The sequence below is a fragment of the Dendropsophus ebraccatus genome, chromosome 8 (assembly GCF_027789765.1).
Source record: "Dendropsophus ebraccatus isolate aDenEbr1 chromosome 8, aDenEbr1.pat, whole genome shotgun sequence".
NCBI lineage: Eukaryota > Metazoa > Chordata > Amphibia > Anura > Hylidae > Dendropsophus > Dendropsophus ebraccatus.
The window spans coordinates 94,724,631-94,743,889 of NC_091461.1; the positions used below are offsets into that span (position 1 = coordinate 94,724,631).

At 44.9% G+C, this 19,259-nt stretch overlaps 1 protein-coding gene across 1 annotated transcript; it reads left to right on the plus strand.

Annotated features, from left to right (window-relative positions):
- Window positions 1–5,660: 5,660 nt before the first annotated feature.
- Window positions 5,661–18,957, plus strand: LOC138798752 (protein kinase C delta type-like). The gene is made up of 5 exons (XM_069979328.1): window positions 5,661–6,251; window positions 16,255–16,517; window positions 17,309–17,371; window positions 17,647–17,929; window positions 18,158–18,957. The coding sequence occupies exons 1-5, from the start codon at window positions 5,745–5,747 to the stop codon at window positions 18,443–18,445; spliced, it is 1,404 nt and encodes a 467-aa protein (XP_069835429.1). The 5' UTR covers window positions 5,661–5,744; the 3' UTR covers window positions 18,446–18,957.
- The last annotated feature ends 302 nt before the right edge of the window (window positions 18,958–19,259 follow it).

Consider the following 19,259-nt stretch of genomic DNA (forward strand, 5'->3'; position numbering starts at 1 on the left):
ATGGGACAATTTTTCAGTGATTACCGATTAACAATAAACAATGTCAAATGACACATATGACAAATGATCTAAAGTCGTTACACAGGACGATGATTATTACTTAGGGTCGTTCTTGGGCTTGTCCTTTCCTGGCTGATACATCAAGGAACGACTGAATGATGTGTTATTACATCGAACGATGTTCGAACGATTTGTGAACGATCACCGATGAAAATAGGTCTAATAATGCTATTGTGATAACATAATTAGAAGAAACATTTGATGTTTTCATTAAAGTAAAGTGATGATTAGTACAGAATGCTCTATTGCCGGCAATATGAATGAACGGCTTATGGAGCTTCCTGTACTAATTAATATTTAATTAATAAAACACATTTTCGTTGAAATAAAATCAGTTTTGTTGTTCAATAATTTAATTTAAACGAATCCATCATTGTGCAATTAAATATACTGTCAAAAAATAAATATATATATAAATATACATTTATTTATATATATTTTTTTTTTAACAGTATATTTAATTGCAAAATGATGGATTTGTTTAAATTTAATTATTGAACAATGAAAGGGACTTTATTACAACGAAAATGTGTTTTATTAATTTAATATATTAACCATGAGAGACATCGGCATACTGCAGAGGATCGCAAACCCCGGTAATAGCAATTCATGTAAACTGTGTTCCCTGCTTTCCCAGATGCATCCAGAGGTGTTTGCATCACTTTCTTAAGATTTTATTTGTTATTTTTAGTTGAACCAGATTTCCAAGTAAATGACCGTATATTTTGAGCCGCATGTCTATTTTTTCCCACGGCCGTAGTTTCATCCGCACATTTACAGCCGCATAAAAAATACAGCCGCACACATACATAGTGTGAACATAGCCTTAAGATACGAACACACATTGTATTGAATAACGGCCATTGTTCCTCTATGGCCGCATAAAAAATTGAGTTGTCAATTATTTTCAGTCAGTAATGCAGAAACAACGGCCGTTGTTGCCCCTTCGTTCACACAATGTATGGCCGTTCCCAGTGTCGGACTGGAGTGCCTTGGGCCCACCAGGGGAAATCATTCCTGGGGCCCACCCTTCAGTCACCATACTTATCTACTACTGTATCTTAATAATTGTCTATTTACACAGCGAGATATGGGGCAGTATGGGGCAAACCATTGCTAATCAGCAGGGCATGAGATGTGCGGCCGACTGCAATGATTTTTACAGATGCACAAAAGATCAAATCAGCCGACCATGGGGCATTTGCTCACTTGTCAGCTGATCTCTGGCACTTTTACACGTACACGGGCCGATCATTGGCTGAATATGTTTCCTGGGAGCGCTTTTACTAGAGATGAGCGAATCGGGTTCGGTATTTGATTAGCGGTGGCTGCTGAAGTTGGATAAAGCTCTAAGGTTGTCTGGAAAACATGGATACAGCCAATGACTATATCCATGATTTCCACATAGCCTTAGGGCTTTATCCAACTTCAGCAGCCACCGCTAATCAAATGCCGAAAGTTTGGGTTCGGATCGATTCGAGCATGCTCCAGGTTCGCTCATCTCTACTTGTTACCGATAATTAGCCTGTATAATCGGGCTATAAAACAATTATCTTTGCATGATAACACTGTATACTTAGATACAATAGCCATACAGCTACCAATAACACCAGTATATAAAGAGCAAACAGTATACAAGGGGGGAAATATTACCGCCACACCACAACCACTACTATCACCACCATATTGTTACTGACCAAAAGTATACTAAATCGAATAAAACATAGTACCAGATAAGTAACAAATAGTACCACCACATACTGACTAACCCCACCTCTGCTACTAATACAACCATATACTAAATAATAACACCACATACTGACTAACACCACCATATACTGACTAATACCACCACATACTAACTCCGCTGCTTCTACTGAATAATCCACTGTACACAGATCACTATCACCTCATCCAGTCATATAGAGGTAGCCCCAGCTCTACACAGGTTCTATACACTATATACATTACAGTTATATCAGGTGACTCACAGGGGACGTCTTCTCTGATCAGAGTTATTTCATTTTCTGTCCTGGGCCATTATGAGAATTTCTCCGAGCTACAAATCCACAGAATCTGCCAGAGAAATATATTAGGCTCCTAACTCTGCACATCTCCATTGGCCCCTTTACACCCTCATTTAGTGGGTAGGCTGACTATTTGTAGTATGTGTGTGTGTGTGTATACATACACTCACCGGCCACTTTATTAGGTACACCATGCTAGTAACGGGTGGTCTTCTGCTGCTGCAGCCCATCTGCCTCAAAGTTCGACGTACTGTGCGTTCAGAGATGCTCTTCTGCCTACCTTGGTTGTAACGGTTGGCTATTTGAGTCACTGTTGCCTTTCTATTAGCTCGAACCAGTCTGCCCATTCTCCTCTGACCTCTGGCATCAACAAGGCATTTCCGCCCACAGAACTGCCGCTCACTGGATGTTTTTTCTTTTTCGGACCATTCTCTGTAAACCCTAGAGATGGTTGTGCGTGAAAATCCCAGTAAATCAGCAGTTTCTGAAATACTCAGACCAGCCCTTCTAGCACCAACAACCATGCCACGTTCAAAGGCCCTCAAATCACCTTTCTTCCCCATACTGATGCTCGGTTTGAACTGCAGGAGATTGTCTTGACCATGTCTACATGCCTAAATGCACTGATTTGCCGCCATGTGATTGGCTGATTAGAAATTAAGTGGTAACGTGCAGTTGGACAGGTGTACCTAATAAAGTGGCCGGTGAGTGTATATAACCCTTATAGTTTATGCCCCCCTCTGTGTTGACACCTTATCGATGGTCCCTTGTTCAGTCCTCCATATAGATGGCCTTATGTGCATCTCCTATAGTAGGGACCCCCCTCTGTATAGTCCCTTTATAGTAGATGACACTTCTGTGCATCCCCTATACCAGGGGTAGGGAACCTCGGCCCTCCAGCTGTTGCAAAACTACAACTCTCATCATGCCTGGTCCTGGACAGCCAAAGCTAAAGCTGTAGTTTTGCAATAGCTGGTGAGCCAAGGTTCCCTATCCCTGCCCTATAGTATATGGCCCCCTCTGTGTATTCCCCTTATAGATGCCCCCTCTGTGTATTCCCTCTTATAGATGCCCCCTCTGTGTATTCCCTATTATAGATGCCCTACCCTCTGTGTAGTGCCCCTTATAGATGGCCCCTCTGTGTATTCCTCCTTATAGATGGCTCCTCTGTGTAGTGCCCCTTATAGATGCCCCCCTTTGTGTAGTGACCCTTATAGATGCCTTCTCTGTGTTGTCCTCCTTATAGATTGCCCCCCTCTGCTTCCCTTATAGATGCCACCAGTGCCCCTCAAAGATAACCCCCCTGTGTTGTCCCCCTCATAAATGTAGCCCCCCCTTATGTAGTCCAACCCCCATATAGCCCCTTATGTTGTCACCTCTCACAACTCACCTAACCACACGCTCCCCCATCACTGGTCTCTTCTGCTTTCTTCTCTGCCCGATGAGCAGCTCCGTGGTGAATTCCCAGCAGTGCGCACCACTGACCTCAGTATGTGTCGCGGCGTCTGGGACTTCCGGTATGCGCTCCCTGTATAGGAAGCCCCAGCCGCCGCCGCGCACGTCGAGGTCAGTGCTGATGCGATGCAAGGGACTCCACAACAGAGCTGCTCATCGGGCGTGTGTGCTTGGAATCAAAAGAGTTATTGACAGGGCGAAACTGTTAACTGTTAACACATTTAACTGGCAGCGATTGTTGCAATAGTTTCCAGTTAAAAAGGAACCTGGCGACCGATTGGGCGCCCAAGGAGCATGGGGCCCCAGCTGGGCTTGAGTGGAGACCACATTGCTGCAGTCTCCAGCCCTGTGCCCCCTGACTGGGGGCGAAGCCCCCGGTGGCCCAGTCCGAGCCTGGCCGTTCCGACTGATGTCTTTTGTATAGACTTCAATGGTTCATTAGAGTGCAGGTACACGCAAATGTGCCCGTATTCTAATTAAAATAAAATGATGATCCTGCGGCTGATATGATAATATCGGCCGCTGTGTGGCATGTTCCTATGGCATATCATCGTTTATGCACAGTGTGAACATAACCAAAGAATGTGGTCAATTCTTCTTTGTGTGTTTTCCTTCTCTCCTTCTCTTTTCCTCTCGGCCTCATATCTCTGATTTTTCCATCACTAGAGCTTTTTACCTCTCTGTTTTCTTGTGGGAACAATTGTCCTGTTGAATAAAGCCAATAAATAATCTTTTCTTCTTTATTTCTGTTCAAATAAATGAAATGAATAAAACTGCTTTAGGCTATGTTCACACTACGTAAATTAACGGCCGTTGTTTTTATCCAGCCGGACGTGTGCGCCTGAAAGTACGGCCGTAGAAATACGGCCATACGGTCTAGCCGTGAGACTACGGCCGTTGTATAATTTAGCTTCCTACCTTGTCTCTGAGCGGGATGAAACAAGTCATTTATTTGGAATACAGCGCCCAGCCCAATAAACCACACAGAAATTTTTTTATTTCAAAATCAAGTTTAATTTTGCAGAAATGAATATTCCACTCTGATTGCAGGGCAGTGCTCAAAACGCCCTTACCGATCCAAGGATTATAATAATATTGTGCAGGGCCAGCTCGGTGTGATCGGGGTGGCCAGTGCTCCTAACGGTGCTCCATGCCGTGGATTCAACTACTAACAGCACAGGAATGGCGCTAAGAATGGAGGTAAAAAACATAAATACCTTCAAACTCAGCGCCCTGTGCACAATCGGGAGATATTAGCAGGTTAGATTCGGCAATATATGTGGGTGTTATTAGTCTATTATTATTATTAGTGTCAGGTAAAATCTATAACAGCAGAAGGTGACTGACCCGACCAGTTTTAGGTTACACTAACCTGCAGATATTGGGCTTTGAATGAACAATTTCCCTTGAATTCTATAATCCCCCTTATGAGGTTATAAGTTTAATCCCTCCCAAAACAATATTACAGTTATGAAACTTGTGTGGACGGCTGGACTCTACACATTATATTCTATATACTGCCTGCCAATGTGTAACCAATGGTTGGTAATACCACAGGGCCCTATATAACACTAATCTGTATTCTCTGAACGGCAGTATTTGGCCGCAGTATTATACAACTTATGACATGATCCCTGACAGATATGACTGCTGACATGAAGGGGGTGAGTGGCAGGATTATTATAATGGGGCATTAGGTGTTAGTATTTTTGGCTGCTACATTCTAATACTATATGGACAAGGTGTCCATGCTGTCTGATCAGATGATCAGATCTGGGAACAGCAGACAAACACACACAGATATGGGGTGAAAACCTAAAAGATTCTTCAATTAAACATTGTAATCGGCCCAATAAACAATCAGTGTGATCTGACATTAACAATTCATGACTATTATTTAATGTTATAAAAGAAAGGATAAAATAACCCAGAGCGAGTGGATGGGAAATGTTATACCATTAGAGGTAATAAATGAGGCCAGATATAATCCTTATAGAGAAGAAATCATGGCCCATTTAACCCTATGGCACATAGGAGTGACTGTGATTGGTCAGTGGCATGCGGGCAGTTGAGATGTTGTGAATGGCATTTGGTTGCCAGGCGACAGTTGGCAGTGAGTGTGGATGCTGAGCGGCTTCAAGGAGCAGCCATCAAACATGGAGGACGAGGAGACTGGACGAAGGGGACAGAAGAGGAGAAGGGATGTCCATGACGCATCAAAAGATGAAGAGACATCAGGAGGACAGAAGAGGAGAAGAGATGTCATTGACCCATCGAAAGATGAAGAGACATCAGGAGGACAGAAGAGGAGGAGAGATTTCATTGACCCATCGAAAGATGAAGAGACATCAGGAGGACAGAAGAGGAGAAGAGATGTCATTGACCCATCGAAAGATGGAGACATCAGGAGGACAGAAGAGGAGAAAAGATGTCATTGACCCATCGAAAGATGAAGAGACATCTATAAAGAAGAGGAGGATCGGCCTAGGACCGGAGATCATCTGGGTGAGACATCATGAAGACCAGGAAGAAGAAGGACATGGAGAAGACGAGGGGATCCCTATCCTGGACTCAAGTGAGGAGAAGACCTCTGCTATCAAAAAAGAAGAGCAAGGGAAGAAGGACCTACCCTACCCTGGCAGCACAATCTCCGACAACATCAAGAGGCTGACCTTCCATCATGTGCTTGGCCGGGGTAGCTACGGACAGGTAAGACATCGCGGCAAACATAGCACAACCCAAACTGATGTAACAATGTTAGGGTTTTATATACATTGACACGCCATTTCTGTATATACACAGTGGTTATAATCGCAGTTCAGGCCTTAGATGGTCTGTTTTAAAGGGGTATTTCGTCCAAGAGATCGATGCAGCAGAGCTGATGATCCACATAGGTGTAGCAGAGTCAAAACCTACCCCCCCCCACGTAGCAGAGCTGATGATCCCCACTGATGTAGCATAGTCAAATACGCCCTTCCCATCAGCCACTTACAGGGCATATCCATCCCTTAATACACATGTTCAAACTGCCCAGATGCTGGAAACAGGCCACCTTCTCCTGGTCCTGCAGGGAGTCCGTAAGCCACTACAACCAGGTGTACGCTGGTGCCATAGTGCCCTGCATCCCCACTACTCAGGACACAAGTAACCCCGGCCATAGTTCGCCGTTGCTTTCTTCTCCCGGAGGTGACATCACTCATGTGCCAGGATGCCGGGAAAGAAGCAAAAGGGTACTACTGCAGGGGCTACATGTGTCAGAAGTAGTGGGGATGCAGGGTACTATAGCATCAACGTACACCCGGCTGCTGCGGGGGCTCACAGACTACCTGCAAGACCAGGGGAAGGTGGCCTGCTTCCCGTGTCTGTGCAGAGTACAGAGCTCGCCATCACTATTAGAAGAGGGACACACAGATGGCCGCCGGGAACTGGCCAACCACACACTGGCACCAGAGCGGGCTGGTGGAGAATGGAGCTGGACAATGCACTGAGGAGGGGAGAAGATGATGATGCAGGAGCTGCGGCAGAATTCTGTGATCAGTGTACCTTGTTTACACTGGGTACCGAGGGATGTAAGTAGGGGGAGGCTTAGGAACGGCCCACTGAAAGTGATGTGACAGAGCTGACCGTGGGTCAGGTGTCCTGCAGCTCTTCAGTGGGCAGGGTTATAATCTCTAGCCCCGCCCATTGAAGAGAAGGAGGACATGTGATTCCGATTCCGAAGGTGGGGGCCAGGAGGAAGAAACATGTCGGAGTGGACTCTGTTTAGCTCAGTTTTTGTGTTGAGAGGGGGAGAGTAAGGAGAAATAGCTTCATAGCGGCTCAGAACACTTAATTAGTGGCTTTGAACAATATATGCAACTATGGGTGGGCTTATTTGCAATGCAAAAAAGATTTTGGGTGGAATACCCCTTTAATGTCTCTAAAATACAATATAAACAGTAGAATGAAAAGGGGGTACTCTGGAGAAAAATACAGATTTAGGCTATATTCACACTACGTAAGAGACCGGCCATTCCGTGACCCCAGCCAGGTCACAGAATGGCCGGTCTCTGGCCGGATCATCTTTCGGGCGCAGAGCTGATGCGCCCGCATCAGAGCTTCCCATAGCGCAGTGTGAACTGACAGGTCTTTCTGCGGCCGGAATTCACAGAATTCCGGCTGCAGAAAACTGACATGTCAGTTGTTTGCGGCGGCGTATGGGATCCCGGCTGGAGCGTTTAGGATGTGTGTACGCTCCGGCCGGGATCCCATAGAACAACAGGCATTGTTCCACCGCGGTAAAAGTACAGCCGTTGTTGCCATCGGCAACAACGGCCGTACTTTTACGTAGTGTGAACATAGCCTTAAACTGGTGTCAGAATGTTACAAAGATCTGTACATTACTTTTAATTAAAATACTTAATCATTCCAGTACTTATCAGCTGCAATATGTCCTGCAGGAAGTGGTGTATTCTTTCCAGTCTGACACAGTGCTCTGTGCTGCCACCTCTGTCTGTGTCAGGAACTGTCCAGAGCAGCAGCAAATCCCCATAGAAAACCTCTCCTGCTCTGGACAGGGATAGAGGAGGCTGTAGAGAGCACTGTGTAGAACTGGAAAGAATACACAACTTTTTTGCAGGACATACAGCAGCTAATAAGTACTGAAATATTTACATTTACTAATCTGTATAACTTTCTGGCACCAGTTGATTTAAAAACAAGAGGTTTTCTCCCCCTTCCATGCAGGGCGTGAGGTGATGGTGCTAAGTCGCCATCTCTGATACTGCGGACATACTGTTCAGATCTGAGCATTGCATGGAAGTGTCATTTCCCCCCATGTGATGATGGTAACTTGGCCCCCACCCCCACATCTCAGAAGGTTTTCTTCCGAGGCGCGGCATCTCAAAAAGTGAGCATCGGTGAGCAATGAGCATTAGCCATCTTCTGCTCCATATTCTCCCTCCAGGAGCGCCCTACCAGGCCTGTGTTACTTCATCCGCTCTAAGTTATCCCCAGCATGGAGTATAGTATGATGCAGAGGTGTAGCTAGGCTCTCCTTCAATTTGGCGCCCCCCTTCCCCTTGTGTGCGCAGTAAGCATATATATATATATATATATATATATATATATATATATATATGCAGGTATATAACATATATATATATATATATATATATATATATATATTTTTTTTTTTTTATTTATTTATTTTTTTTTTTTTATGAAGTTTAGATGAACGATTGTTTAGATGTGCGATTAACTCATCTCTACTGGCAGCACTAGTGTGGTGGTCACAATATGGGATACATAATGTCATATTTACTGTGTACCTGGAATGTTTTTATGAATAATTATTATCAGGCAGCTCTGGGCTCAATCAGCATTTTTCAAAGTACTTCCTTTTTTCACATATAAAATTTGGTCCCTAAGTACCTTAACGGAGGCGTTGTTGTCTCCGCTCCCTGCTGTCTGTACCTGAGGAGGCGCCGTTGTCTCCACTCCCTGCTGTCTGTACCTGTGAATTAATGGGCGAAGCTTCCTGATCTATGTCCAGTGTGACGCCCAGTGTAATGTGATTCTATGGTGCTGTCTGCTAATGCACAGGTACGCTCAGTAGTGGAGTTGATGGACTCTCCGGAAATCCTAGTTTCGATCGAATTCGAACACTCACGAACCTGCCGCATTAGATTGCTGATGCCTTCCCGGTCCGTGGGGAAGGAGGAGACTGCCCGGGTACTGACTGGAATTCAGCCTACTACCTAGGCTGAATCCCAGAATTCCAGGCGGTACTTGGGCACTCTCCTCCTTCCCCACGTACCGGGAAGGCATCAGCAATCTAATGCGGCAGGTTTGTGAATGTTCGAGTTCGATCAAACCTAGGATTTCCCGAGGTTTGATCAACTCCACTCAGCAGCGGAGACAACAGCAGTAATACCTCCAGTAAGGTACTCCGTCACCTCCAGTAAGGTATTCCATCGCCAAATTCAAAATAGAAATAATTTAGGAAAATGACTCTTGTATCATGGTGACTGTATATACAGATACATTTGCTTTATAGATTGGCGTAGGGAACCTTGGCTCAAACATGGACAGTCAAAGCTAAAACTTTGGCTGTTCAGACATGATGGGAGTTGTAGTTCTGCAACAGCTGGAGAGCCAAGGTTCCCTACCCCTGCAGATAGTAGATAAGGTTTATATAACTGGGATATATATTTGGAGAGGGCAGTTATTAAGGGGTTAAGTATATAATAATGTACAACCAGACCGGACCCCTAAATAAACACTTGACACTCTCTTATAAACACTGGACACTCTCTTATAAATAAGCACTGGACACTCTCTCTCTACTTCCCCATCCCAGACTGGTCTCACCCTGTACACCCCTGTCCTCCTCCCCACTCCAGATTGGGCACCCTTCACCCTCCTCCCCACACTGGGCACCCTGTACCTCCTCCCCAGACTGGGCACCCTTCACCCTCCTCCCCAGACTGGGCACGCCTGATTGCCCTCCTCCCCAGACTGGGCACCCTTCACCCTCCTCACCAGACTGTGCACCCCTGATTGTCCTCCCCTTCCCACACACCTGTATTTTCTTTCTTCCTCCTCCATAGTGCAGTGTACATACAGGACCTGCGGGGACATCATAGTCACATGTCAAGGTCCTTTACCATGTACAGTAACTTTGCTGTATCTCCTGGCTGCTGTTTAGCCCTGATTTGCGCAAAATCTCGGTAAAAACGCAGCGATTTTGCACAAATTATAGCTAAACAGCAGCCAGGAGACAGGACAATATGGGAAATACCTCTTGATCAAGTAAAAATTGTCCCTGCCTCCTTACACTGACAGAGGGCAGGAGGCTTCCAGGCTGCCTCATCCACTGTGATCCTTCTCTCTCTGCTGCCTGTGATGGCGCCCCCTTGTCTTTGCGCCCAGGGCAGCTGCCCCCCCCCCCCCCCCCCCCCCGCTACACCCCTGGTATGATGTGCTTGCCGATGACATAACACATAGAGGAACAGTCCACAATGCAGCAGATATTGGGTTTGCTTTCCCCTGGATACTCTTCAAAAAGAAACTCCCCGCAGTGATGTAACTGAGACAAAACTGTGTTACCTATCACGTCACATACAGAGGGGCAGCAACAGCCATTCTTACAATAACCAATCTACAGTGTTAGAGATTTTCCAAGAAAAATTTACTTCTCCCCTATCCACAGTATAGAGAACACAGGGGTCCGACCTCTGTACCCCAAGCTGATCTCCGTATCTGGCTCCCGGCTTCTTTGTTATCAATAGATTGAGGTGATCAGCGGCTCTCTTCATTCCTATTGAGCCTCTGGAAATAGATGAGTAAGCACTCTCCCAGCTCTTCCAGCTCTCTGCGACGGCTCCATAGCAATGAATAAAGCCACGGGTCAGGGGCCGCACCCACAGCTGTATCTCTTACTTTCCTGTGGATAGGGGAAAACTTATTTTTTCTTGGAAAACATCTTTAGGCCATGGTCACGGAGTGGCCGGCCTCTAAAAAGATTATCTTTCCGGCCGCAGTGTTCTGATTCGGGCACATCAGCGCGCACCCGCATCAGAACCCTCATAGCGCACAATGAAGCAAGCGGCCAGAGCCGTTCGCTTCATTGTGTGAACTGACAGGTCTTTCTGCGGCCACGACCGACATGTCAGTTCTTTGCGGCGCCGTATGAGTTCCCGGCCGGAGCGTATACTATGTGTATACGCTCCGGCCAGGATCCCATAAAATGTTCATGCAGCTTTCCACCCACACAAAGTACAGCCGTTGTTGCCAATGGACACAACGGCCTTACTTTTACACTGTGCGAACATAGCCTTAAATATTATGTTATTACATGTCCACAGGACTGTCCCATCACTTATACCAGGGAGAGGGAACCTTCAGCCCTCCAGCTGTTGCAGAACTACTATTCCCATCATGCCTGGACAGCCAAGGCATTAGTTGTCAGGGCAGGATAGGAGTTGTAGTTGTGCAGGAGCTGGAGGCCTATGTTGTGCTCCTTGTACTTAGATGCTACGGTTGTTACTACATCATCACAATAGAGAAATGGTAGGGATTAGATTTATCTCTCATCTCAGATATTCAGGCTTCAAAAAAAATATTACATTTTATTTACTCATTTACAATAGTTTTTTGAATATTTTCACATATTACAATGTAAAAAAAAAAATTATATATAAAAGTGGGATATCACTCACCAATCTTACGTACAAACAAATCACAGTATTTCATCCTTCTATCCATCGTAATATCATATATAACATGAACGGGACCCTGTTGTCCTGTACATATGGTTGTAGCTGTTTATTGTGGACAAAGCGCGGCCTCAGAACTTCTCAGAGAATTAAAAAATAAAACTATAGTTGGCCTGTAAGATTGGTGAGTGCTATCCTGCTTCTTCTTTTATTTCCTTCCATTATGAATGGAATTTGCTCTTGGAATTGGTCACGGCCTGAAGCTTGTATATCTCTGCTGTCTCTGTATCTTGCCGCACAGTTATTGAATGGAATATTACGCTGGCTGGGCCATCCGCTGCGTCTTGCTTTACGTTGCTCTTTGTACAAACATCATTGCAGTTTTTTTAGCCAAAGCCAGAAGGACATTTACAGGGGAGAGGAAATATAAAGGAAGGATTAGGGAGGTTTCAGAGATCTATGAAGTCAAGATTTATATTTCTTCTTCCTGTTGGATCCACTTCTGGATTTGGCTCAAAAAACTGCAGTGGTATTTTTACTAAAACGAAATGAAAAACTTCCCCAACATATCCCTTTAAATGACTCGATCAGCAAATTCGGGCTACCTTATCCATCCAGCACACCTTACACACAGTGCCAGGAATACTGAGCTTGGCAGGTTAGAAGCATATAACCTGCTGTCACTCCTCTATAGTGCATGGGGCACCGGGGATTACCTTATTTCCTTACCTTGATTCTCAGCACCTCATTGACTCTCATCACCATTTTTGGAAAATTTGTGGTTCATTTTATATGTAAATAGGGCAGTTTGGGGAGGTGGGGCTACCACTCTCAGCTCACCAATCTATCCTAGCCGCTCAGACGCTCTGGAGGGGGGGGGGGGGGGCGAGTTGAAGGGGAGGGCAGGCACACCCCAAGTGCCACCAGCCCCAACCTATGTGCCGTGGACGGGGCTGCTGACACTTGTGATGCATTTGGGGTGGCCACTATAGCTTGGGGGGGGGATAGGGGTTATACTACAGGGCGGGGGGTGGTTCAGGGGGCCACTATAGCTGCATTTTGTGAATAAAAGCAGAGTAAATGCCCTAATTAGTTTTACAATTTAATTTCTCCATATACTGGAGAAATACTGGAAATATGAATTACTCTCTATTCGTAACTTCGCCTTTTTTAGAGAAATTGAAGCCTGAACTACTAAATTGAGGGAAATAGCACTATATGTACATTTCCCATAATAAGTGTACATTAGAAATTTGTCTAACTTTCCTTATGTAATAACATAAAAAAATACATTTCTAAGAGCCATAGCACTTTTATTTTTCCACCTAAAGGGCTGGTTAGGGTGTCATTTTGTGCCATGATCTTTAGTTTTTATTAGTATCATATTGGTATAAACAAAAAAATTTGATCGCTGTTTATGAATTTTTTTCCAATATATAACAGCAATTCTGGTGTTTTTTTTCCGTTTATGCCGCTCCCCGTGCAGGAACAATAATGTTATATTTTAATAGATCAGACAATTTCGCGTGCTACGATATATAATATGTTTATTTTTTTCTCACTATTTTTATAATGGGCAAGGAGGTATTTTAAACTTTTATTGGGGGGGTATAAGGGTTTTTTTTACTACTTTTAAAATCTTTTATTATTACATTTTTTTTACACTTTTATTCTTCTGTTAAACATGCAATCATTAGATTGCATATACTTATCTATGCTATGTCATAGTTTAGCATAGATCAGTATAGAGCCTGCCTGAGAGCAGACTCTCTCTACAAAATGCCGAACTGACAGGACAAGTACAAGTCTCTTACCCAGCCTATTGGTACGAGTGACGGGGACCCCACCGACACGGCTGCGGGGGACCGGATTAGACAGTGACAGGTGCTTAACCTGTCACCGACTTCCAAAAATGCAGCAATCACTATAGATTGGAGTGTTTAAGAGGTTAATGACAGGCAGCTGTTGAATCGCAGCTGCCTGTCATAATCCTCGGCTCCGGATACACTGATGTGTGCGGGGCCCCTTACACTACAGCCACTCATTGTAAGCAACGTATATATAAGTTCCTTCTGTATGGAGCATCTGCAGCAGGTACGATTATATATGTATTGTTGATGTAAAGGGGTTAACTAGGCTTTTAATCAACAGAGGCCTTTGGGTGCACCGGGGTCTGCCTATTGGTGCAATGATATGGACCGTGTCCTCTCCACTTACCACATCCCCAAGTAAGCATGGAGGCTGCACCTCTGCAGTGGCGGACACAGCAGCAGCACAGTGGCCTCCATACTCCTTACGGGGTGTGGTAAGAGAATCGAGAAAGCGGCTGTATCAATGCACCAAGCGGCAAAGGACTAATTGGCCTCCCTACCATATTGACATATGAAAGGCACTATGGGGAGAATTTATCAATGCTTGTCCCAGGAAAAGTTGCAAATTGTTAAGCAAATAAAAAACTGCTCAAACATTTTCATCAATTTGACACTAAAATCTCTACAAGCCTCTGGGTAAGGTGTGCTATATGGATCCATCAGCAGGTTAGGTGCTGATAAATTCCCTTTATGTTACACACAGCTTGGTGAGACAATTGTTTCATCAGTTCTTTTAAATCTCTGTATTGACCTACTGCAAACATTTCTAAGCTGCGCGTTTTAATTGGAAAAAAATTCAGCCAGAAAAATGCTACATTAGGGTATGTTCACACTGAGTAAATGTGGCAGAAATTTCCGCTGCAGAATCCCGTCTGCCTCAGTGTCCCATAGCCTGTCTATGGGGGGCTCGCATACATCCATTTTGCCGCTCTCTGTGCAAAGAAATGACATGTCAATTCTTTGTGCGGAGAGCGGCAGGAGTGGAGGCGCGCAAGCCCTCCCATAGACAGGCTATGAGACACTGAGGCAGGCGGGATTCTGCAGTGGAGAGCTCCACCAAGGAATTCTGCCACATTTACTCAGTGTGAACATAACCTAAGGGTCTACTCATACTTATAGGGGAAAATTGATCAGTAAAGGAGAGGTCTCAAAAGCGGGGGACTGCAGGAACATAATAAACAAAATATACTTACCCATTTTCGTGTCTCAGGTCTCGCTGAAAGCTGTCGGCCTCCTGCAGCTCTTCCAGCTGCAACGTCACGTACCCAGCTGATCGATAGCTCGTTTATCCAATCAGTGACAGAGGAAAACGCATTCCTGCTCTCCCGTCCAGCCAATCAGTGCCGGCGGCTGGGCAATGCACTGATTGGCTGGGTGAGAGAGCAGGGAGCCGGGACCCTGTACAGCAAGTTGGATTAAAGAAGGATAATGTATGCGCCGGCAGCGTGTGGGTTAAGTGGGCGGGTCATTTACATACAGCGCTCTGAAAGATCCGCCGCAAGTCAATATTTACAAGGAACTGCCAGGATCGTAACAGATGTCGCTGTAAAACTCGCAGCAAGATTTCTGCTGCAATCCGTCCTGTATGAAGCTGCCCCTAAGTAACTCGCCACCAGCACCCACAGGAACTAGGTAGAGGTGATTGCCTCTCCACATATCCAGGCACATCTGAGGCTGCCCCAGCGCCCACAGGGAGATCTACAGCCCTTGCTTACAAGTATATATAAGAATACTTTGGCACAGATTGAGGCCACGCCTGCATTGCACCATGCCATGCCCCCGACCCGACATTTCTTATGGCACAGGGCGATGTGCCTAAAGGTTTCCAACAAAATGTTGAAAAACTACCAGATATGCGCCTGGCACAACCGTTCTATTCTTTATGTGTACAAACATCCTAAAGCTTTACAAAGCACTTTCTATGTAAGTATGCAATTCCGCTGCAAGTATGTAATCCTAGTGAAAGTGACAGTTACGAGATCCGCAGTGGATTTCGCTGTGAACTCGCAGCGTGAAATCCGCTGCAGATCCGTTATGTGTAAACCTACCCATAAAGAGGGAATTCCCATTTTGGGGAGATATCTCTTATTCACAGGATAAATAATAACCAGATGATCACAAGGGGTCGGACCACAAAAACAGTGAAAGCACAAACTCATAAACAGCAGCAAAAAAGTGTCTGGTCCTTTTAATAACTCCATGTTGGTCATTCGAAAAAAAAAAAAAAAACATGGTTAAAAACCTGTGATTATATACGCTGCAAATTGATATGTGCGACACCACTGGAAAACGGTTATTCCACTAACAGTATTTATCACCTCAGACAGGTGGCATAAAGGGGCCACTTACTTTACATGCACACAGACCGTCCCTATGGTAAATCTGGTGGCTGCAGTATACAGCAATCTTCTGCCAGTCCCTGTACCTGGATACAGAGTTTTCTTGCCCTCAGCTCCTCATTCCCCAGGCCAAACAGGACTGAAATGAAAAATAAAGTGTTTCCATTATAAGTATATGTAAAATATAAAATGCCTAATAACATTATAGTGAAAAAAGACTGAGAAAATAATGCATCATTTGAGGATAGCCACCATAGGTAAAAGAGAGGACTCTGCTGAGCCTGACTGATGGCTGTTTCTGTAGGTGGTGCTGGCAGAAGACATCTATACCCATCAGGAATTCGCTGTCAAAGTCATCACCAAGAGGAGCCTGCTGAACGAAGGAAACGATCGCGTGACGGTGGAGCGGCGTGTGCTACAGCTTGCATCTGGCAGCCCCTTCCTTATCCAAGGCCACTTTGCTCTCCAGACCAACGGACACGTGCTGCTTGGAATGGAGTACATCACGTGCGGAGACTTCCATCAACTCCTGCAGCAGAAGGGGCGTCTGACCATCGCCAATGCACGGTAATGTGGTTGTAGGCTAATAATATCCTCTACATATCACACATTAAAGGGGAACTATTAGCAGGTTAGACAAATCGAACCAGCTGATAGCTCCCTAATGCGCATGGGGCGCAAAGGAGGAGGGTATGTCTCTTACCTTTCTCCTTGGCGTCATTCCCATGCAGATAGTAGTTGAATCCACGTCCCGGAGCACTGTTAGGAGCACTGCCCCTACCCCATGGCAACATTCCAGCCTGCCTGCTCCACTGATTATTATTAAGGAGTGGGCAAGCTTGGCGCTATGGGGGCAGGGCAGTGCTCCTAACGGTGCTCCAGGCTTTGGATTTAACTGCTAACTGCACGGGAACAATGCAGAGGAATAAGATAAAAGACATACCTTCCTCCTTGGTGCCACGTGCGCATTAGGGGGCTATAGGCAGGTAAGATTTGTCTAGGTAATGTAGTTGTAAGTTAATAAGATCCTCTACATGTCACAAGGGGGATATCCGGGATCAGATAACCTTAGCTTATTTCTGGAGTTGGGGATCACTGGTGTATAGCAGAGAGGGTTAGTGTTACAGAAATACTTTATGTAACTAGCAGATGGAATAAAGCAGGTGTAGCAGAACATGTAGCATAAAGAATAAAATATGTGTCATTTACCCCCCGGTATAGAGATCACATGGTCAGATATTCTGCCTGTGTACTCTGTGCTGTACTATGTATTTCTGAGAGCTTGCTGTCATCCTTTAGATACTATTGTTTTCTATTATTCTATTGTTTACTACTGTTTTCTTTTTTCTTTTTGCCAGATTCTACGCCGCAGAACTTCTGTGTGGACTCCAACATCTGCATTCCAAGGGCATCGTCCACCGGTAAGAACATTCATCCTGTCTTTTAGGTGTAATAGTCTGACATCTGCTGTATAATCCCAGATAATATTTATAAAGTCTGCTGTGACTGCTATGTATTCTATATCATACCTGAAGGTGTGTGTACAATGTACATATCCCTGGAGTCCAGTATAGACACCATCCTGCTGACTGTAGTGACTCCTAGGATCCAAGTATAAAATGATACAAGAATACACAGATAACTAACTGTAGGGTGAGCACCGGTCTTACAACTAATGTTTTTCTCTATTTTGCAGAGATCTCAAGCCCGGAAACATCCTAGTGGCTGCAACAGGACATGTGAAGATCTGCGATTTCGGATTGGCAATCAGGATCACCTGTGGAGAGCGGCTGCCACCTGACTGCGTAGGAACACCAGGATTCGTGGCCCCTGAGATGCTGGCTGGGGAGGAGTACGACGCTGGTATCGACTGGTTTGCCTTTGGCATCATTCTCAACATCATGGTCACCGGCAAGTCCAGATACCACCGAAGACAATTCAAGGCCTCCAATATGGAGGCGAAGACCATCATCAAAGAGGTGACTATTCTCTCTATGTAACACAGGTTATACTATACTAAAACAGTTGTTTTCTCACTAGTATTATTCTCTTTAGATGTATAAACAGAAATCCCAGTTAACATGTCACACTAAACATTTATGTCCTGGAATTACCATCTGCTATGAAATGTTAGATTCCAGTTATGTGCGCTCTACCGCCTCATTCCCATGTTCTCATCATTAAATATATATCTGTTTCATTTTCAGCTCCTCCAGGAAGATCCTGACATGCGTTTAGGGGTCAACGGTGACATCAGAGCCCATCCATTTTTTGAGAACATCAACTGGGACTCGGTACAAGCCCTTGGAATGGAACCACCACACACTCCATCAGAAGAAAACATCCGGCGCGGCTTTAGACCATTTGACATCACCAAGATGAAGGCAGAAGAAAAGGAGAGCAAGCCCCTGTCAGCAGACGAACAGGCCTTATTCGCAGGATTTTCATTTATCACCTCGAACTGGAAAACCCTGGACAGCGCACCAGCTCCATAACATCCTGAGAGCAACCTGTAGCAATAACAATAAGAAGACCATCTGGAGAAAGATGACCATTGAGAAAACCATTAAGAGGAAGGGGACCACCAAGAGGAGGAAGAACATCAAGAGGAAAGGGACCACCAAGAGGAGGAAGAACATCAAGAGGAAGGGGACCACCAAGAGGAGGAAGAACATCAAGAGGAAGGGGACCACCAAAGGAGGAAGAAATCAAGAGGAAGGGGACCACCAAAGGAGAAAGAACATCAAGAGGAAGAAGAACATCAAGAATAGAAGATCAGAACAGGCAAGCAGAGGAATGGACATCAATCTTAGAGGACAGGACCTCAGCACCTCATGAGAATAGAATTTCCCTCGCTGGACCAGGCTGGAGGACGGCTTCCAGATTATTGAAATCTGGTGTAAGGAGGTGAGATTTATTTTTTTTTACTCTTTATTTGGCATTTGGCTGTGCCTGATAATATCAGACACGCCACATGCACATAAGATAAGATTCTTATGATACTATATATATATATATAGTGGTTCACTATGTATATACCTCATAAAAATACTACAATTACATTTATCGGTGACCGGATGACCGGTGAGTGTAATTTCACATTTCCCCCTCTTCAATGACATCTAATGGTAGTGTCATTGGCGATGGGGAAAGTAGGTGAGTGATGGCCGGCTATTAAGGGGTGGAGGAGGCCGGAATTTTTTTATTTTTTTACATAAGTTACATAAGTTTTAAGGCTAAAAAAAAAGACATTTCCATCAAGGGGAAGAACATTGTGAAAAAGAAAACCTACCAGGAGGAAGAATACCA

Bases quoted from the DNA above. Each gene is read 5' to 3' on its own strand.
- LOC138798752 (XM_069979328.1), top strand. From the start codon at position 5,745: ATGTCCATGACGCATCAAAAGATGAAGAGACATCAGGAGGACAGAAGA. The intron at 16,518-17,308 runs GTAATGTGGTTG...TCTTTTTGCCAG, and splicing joins CTGACCATCGCCAATGCACG to ATTCTACGCCGCAGAACTTC. The intron at 17,372-17,646 runs GTAAGAACATTC...TCTATTTTGCAG, and splicing joins TCCAAGGGCATCGTCCACCG to AGATCTCAAGCCCGGAAACA.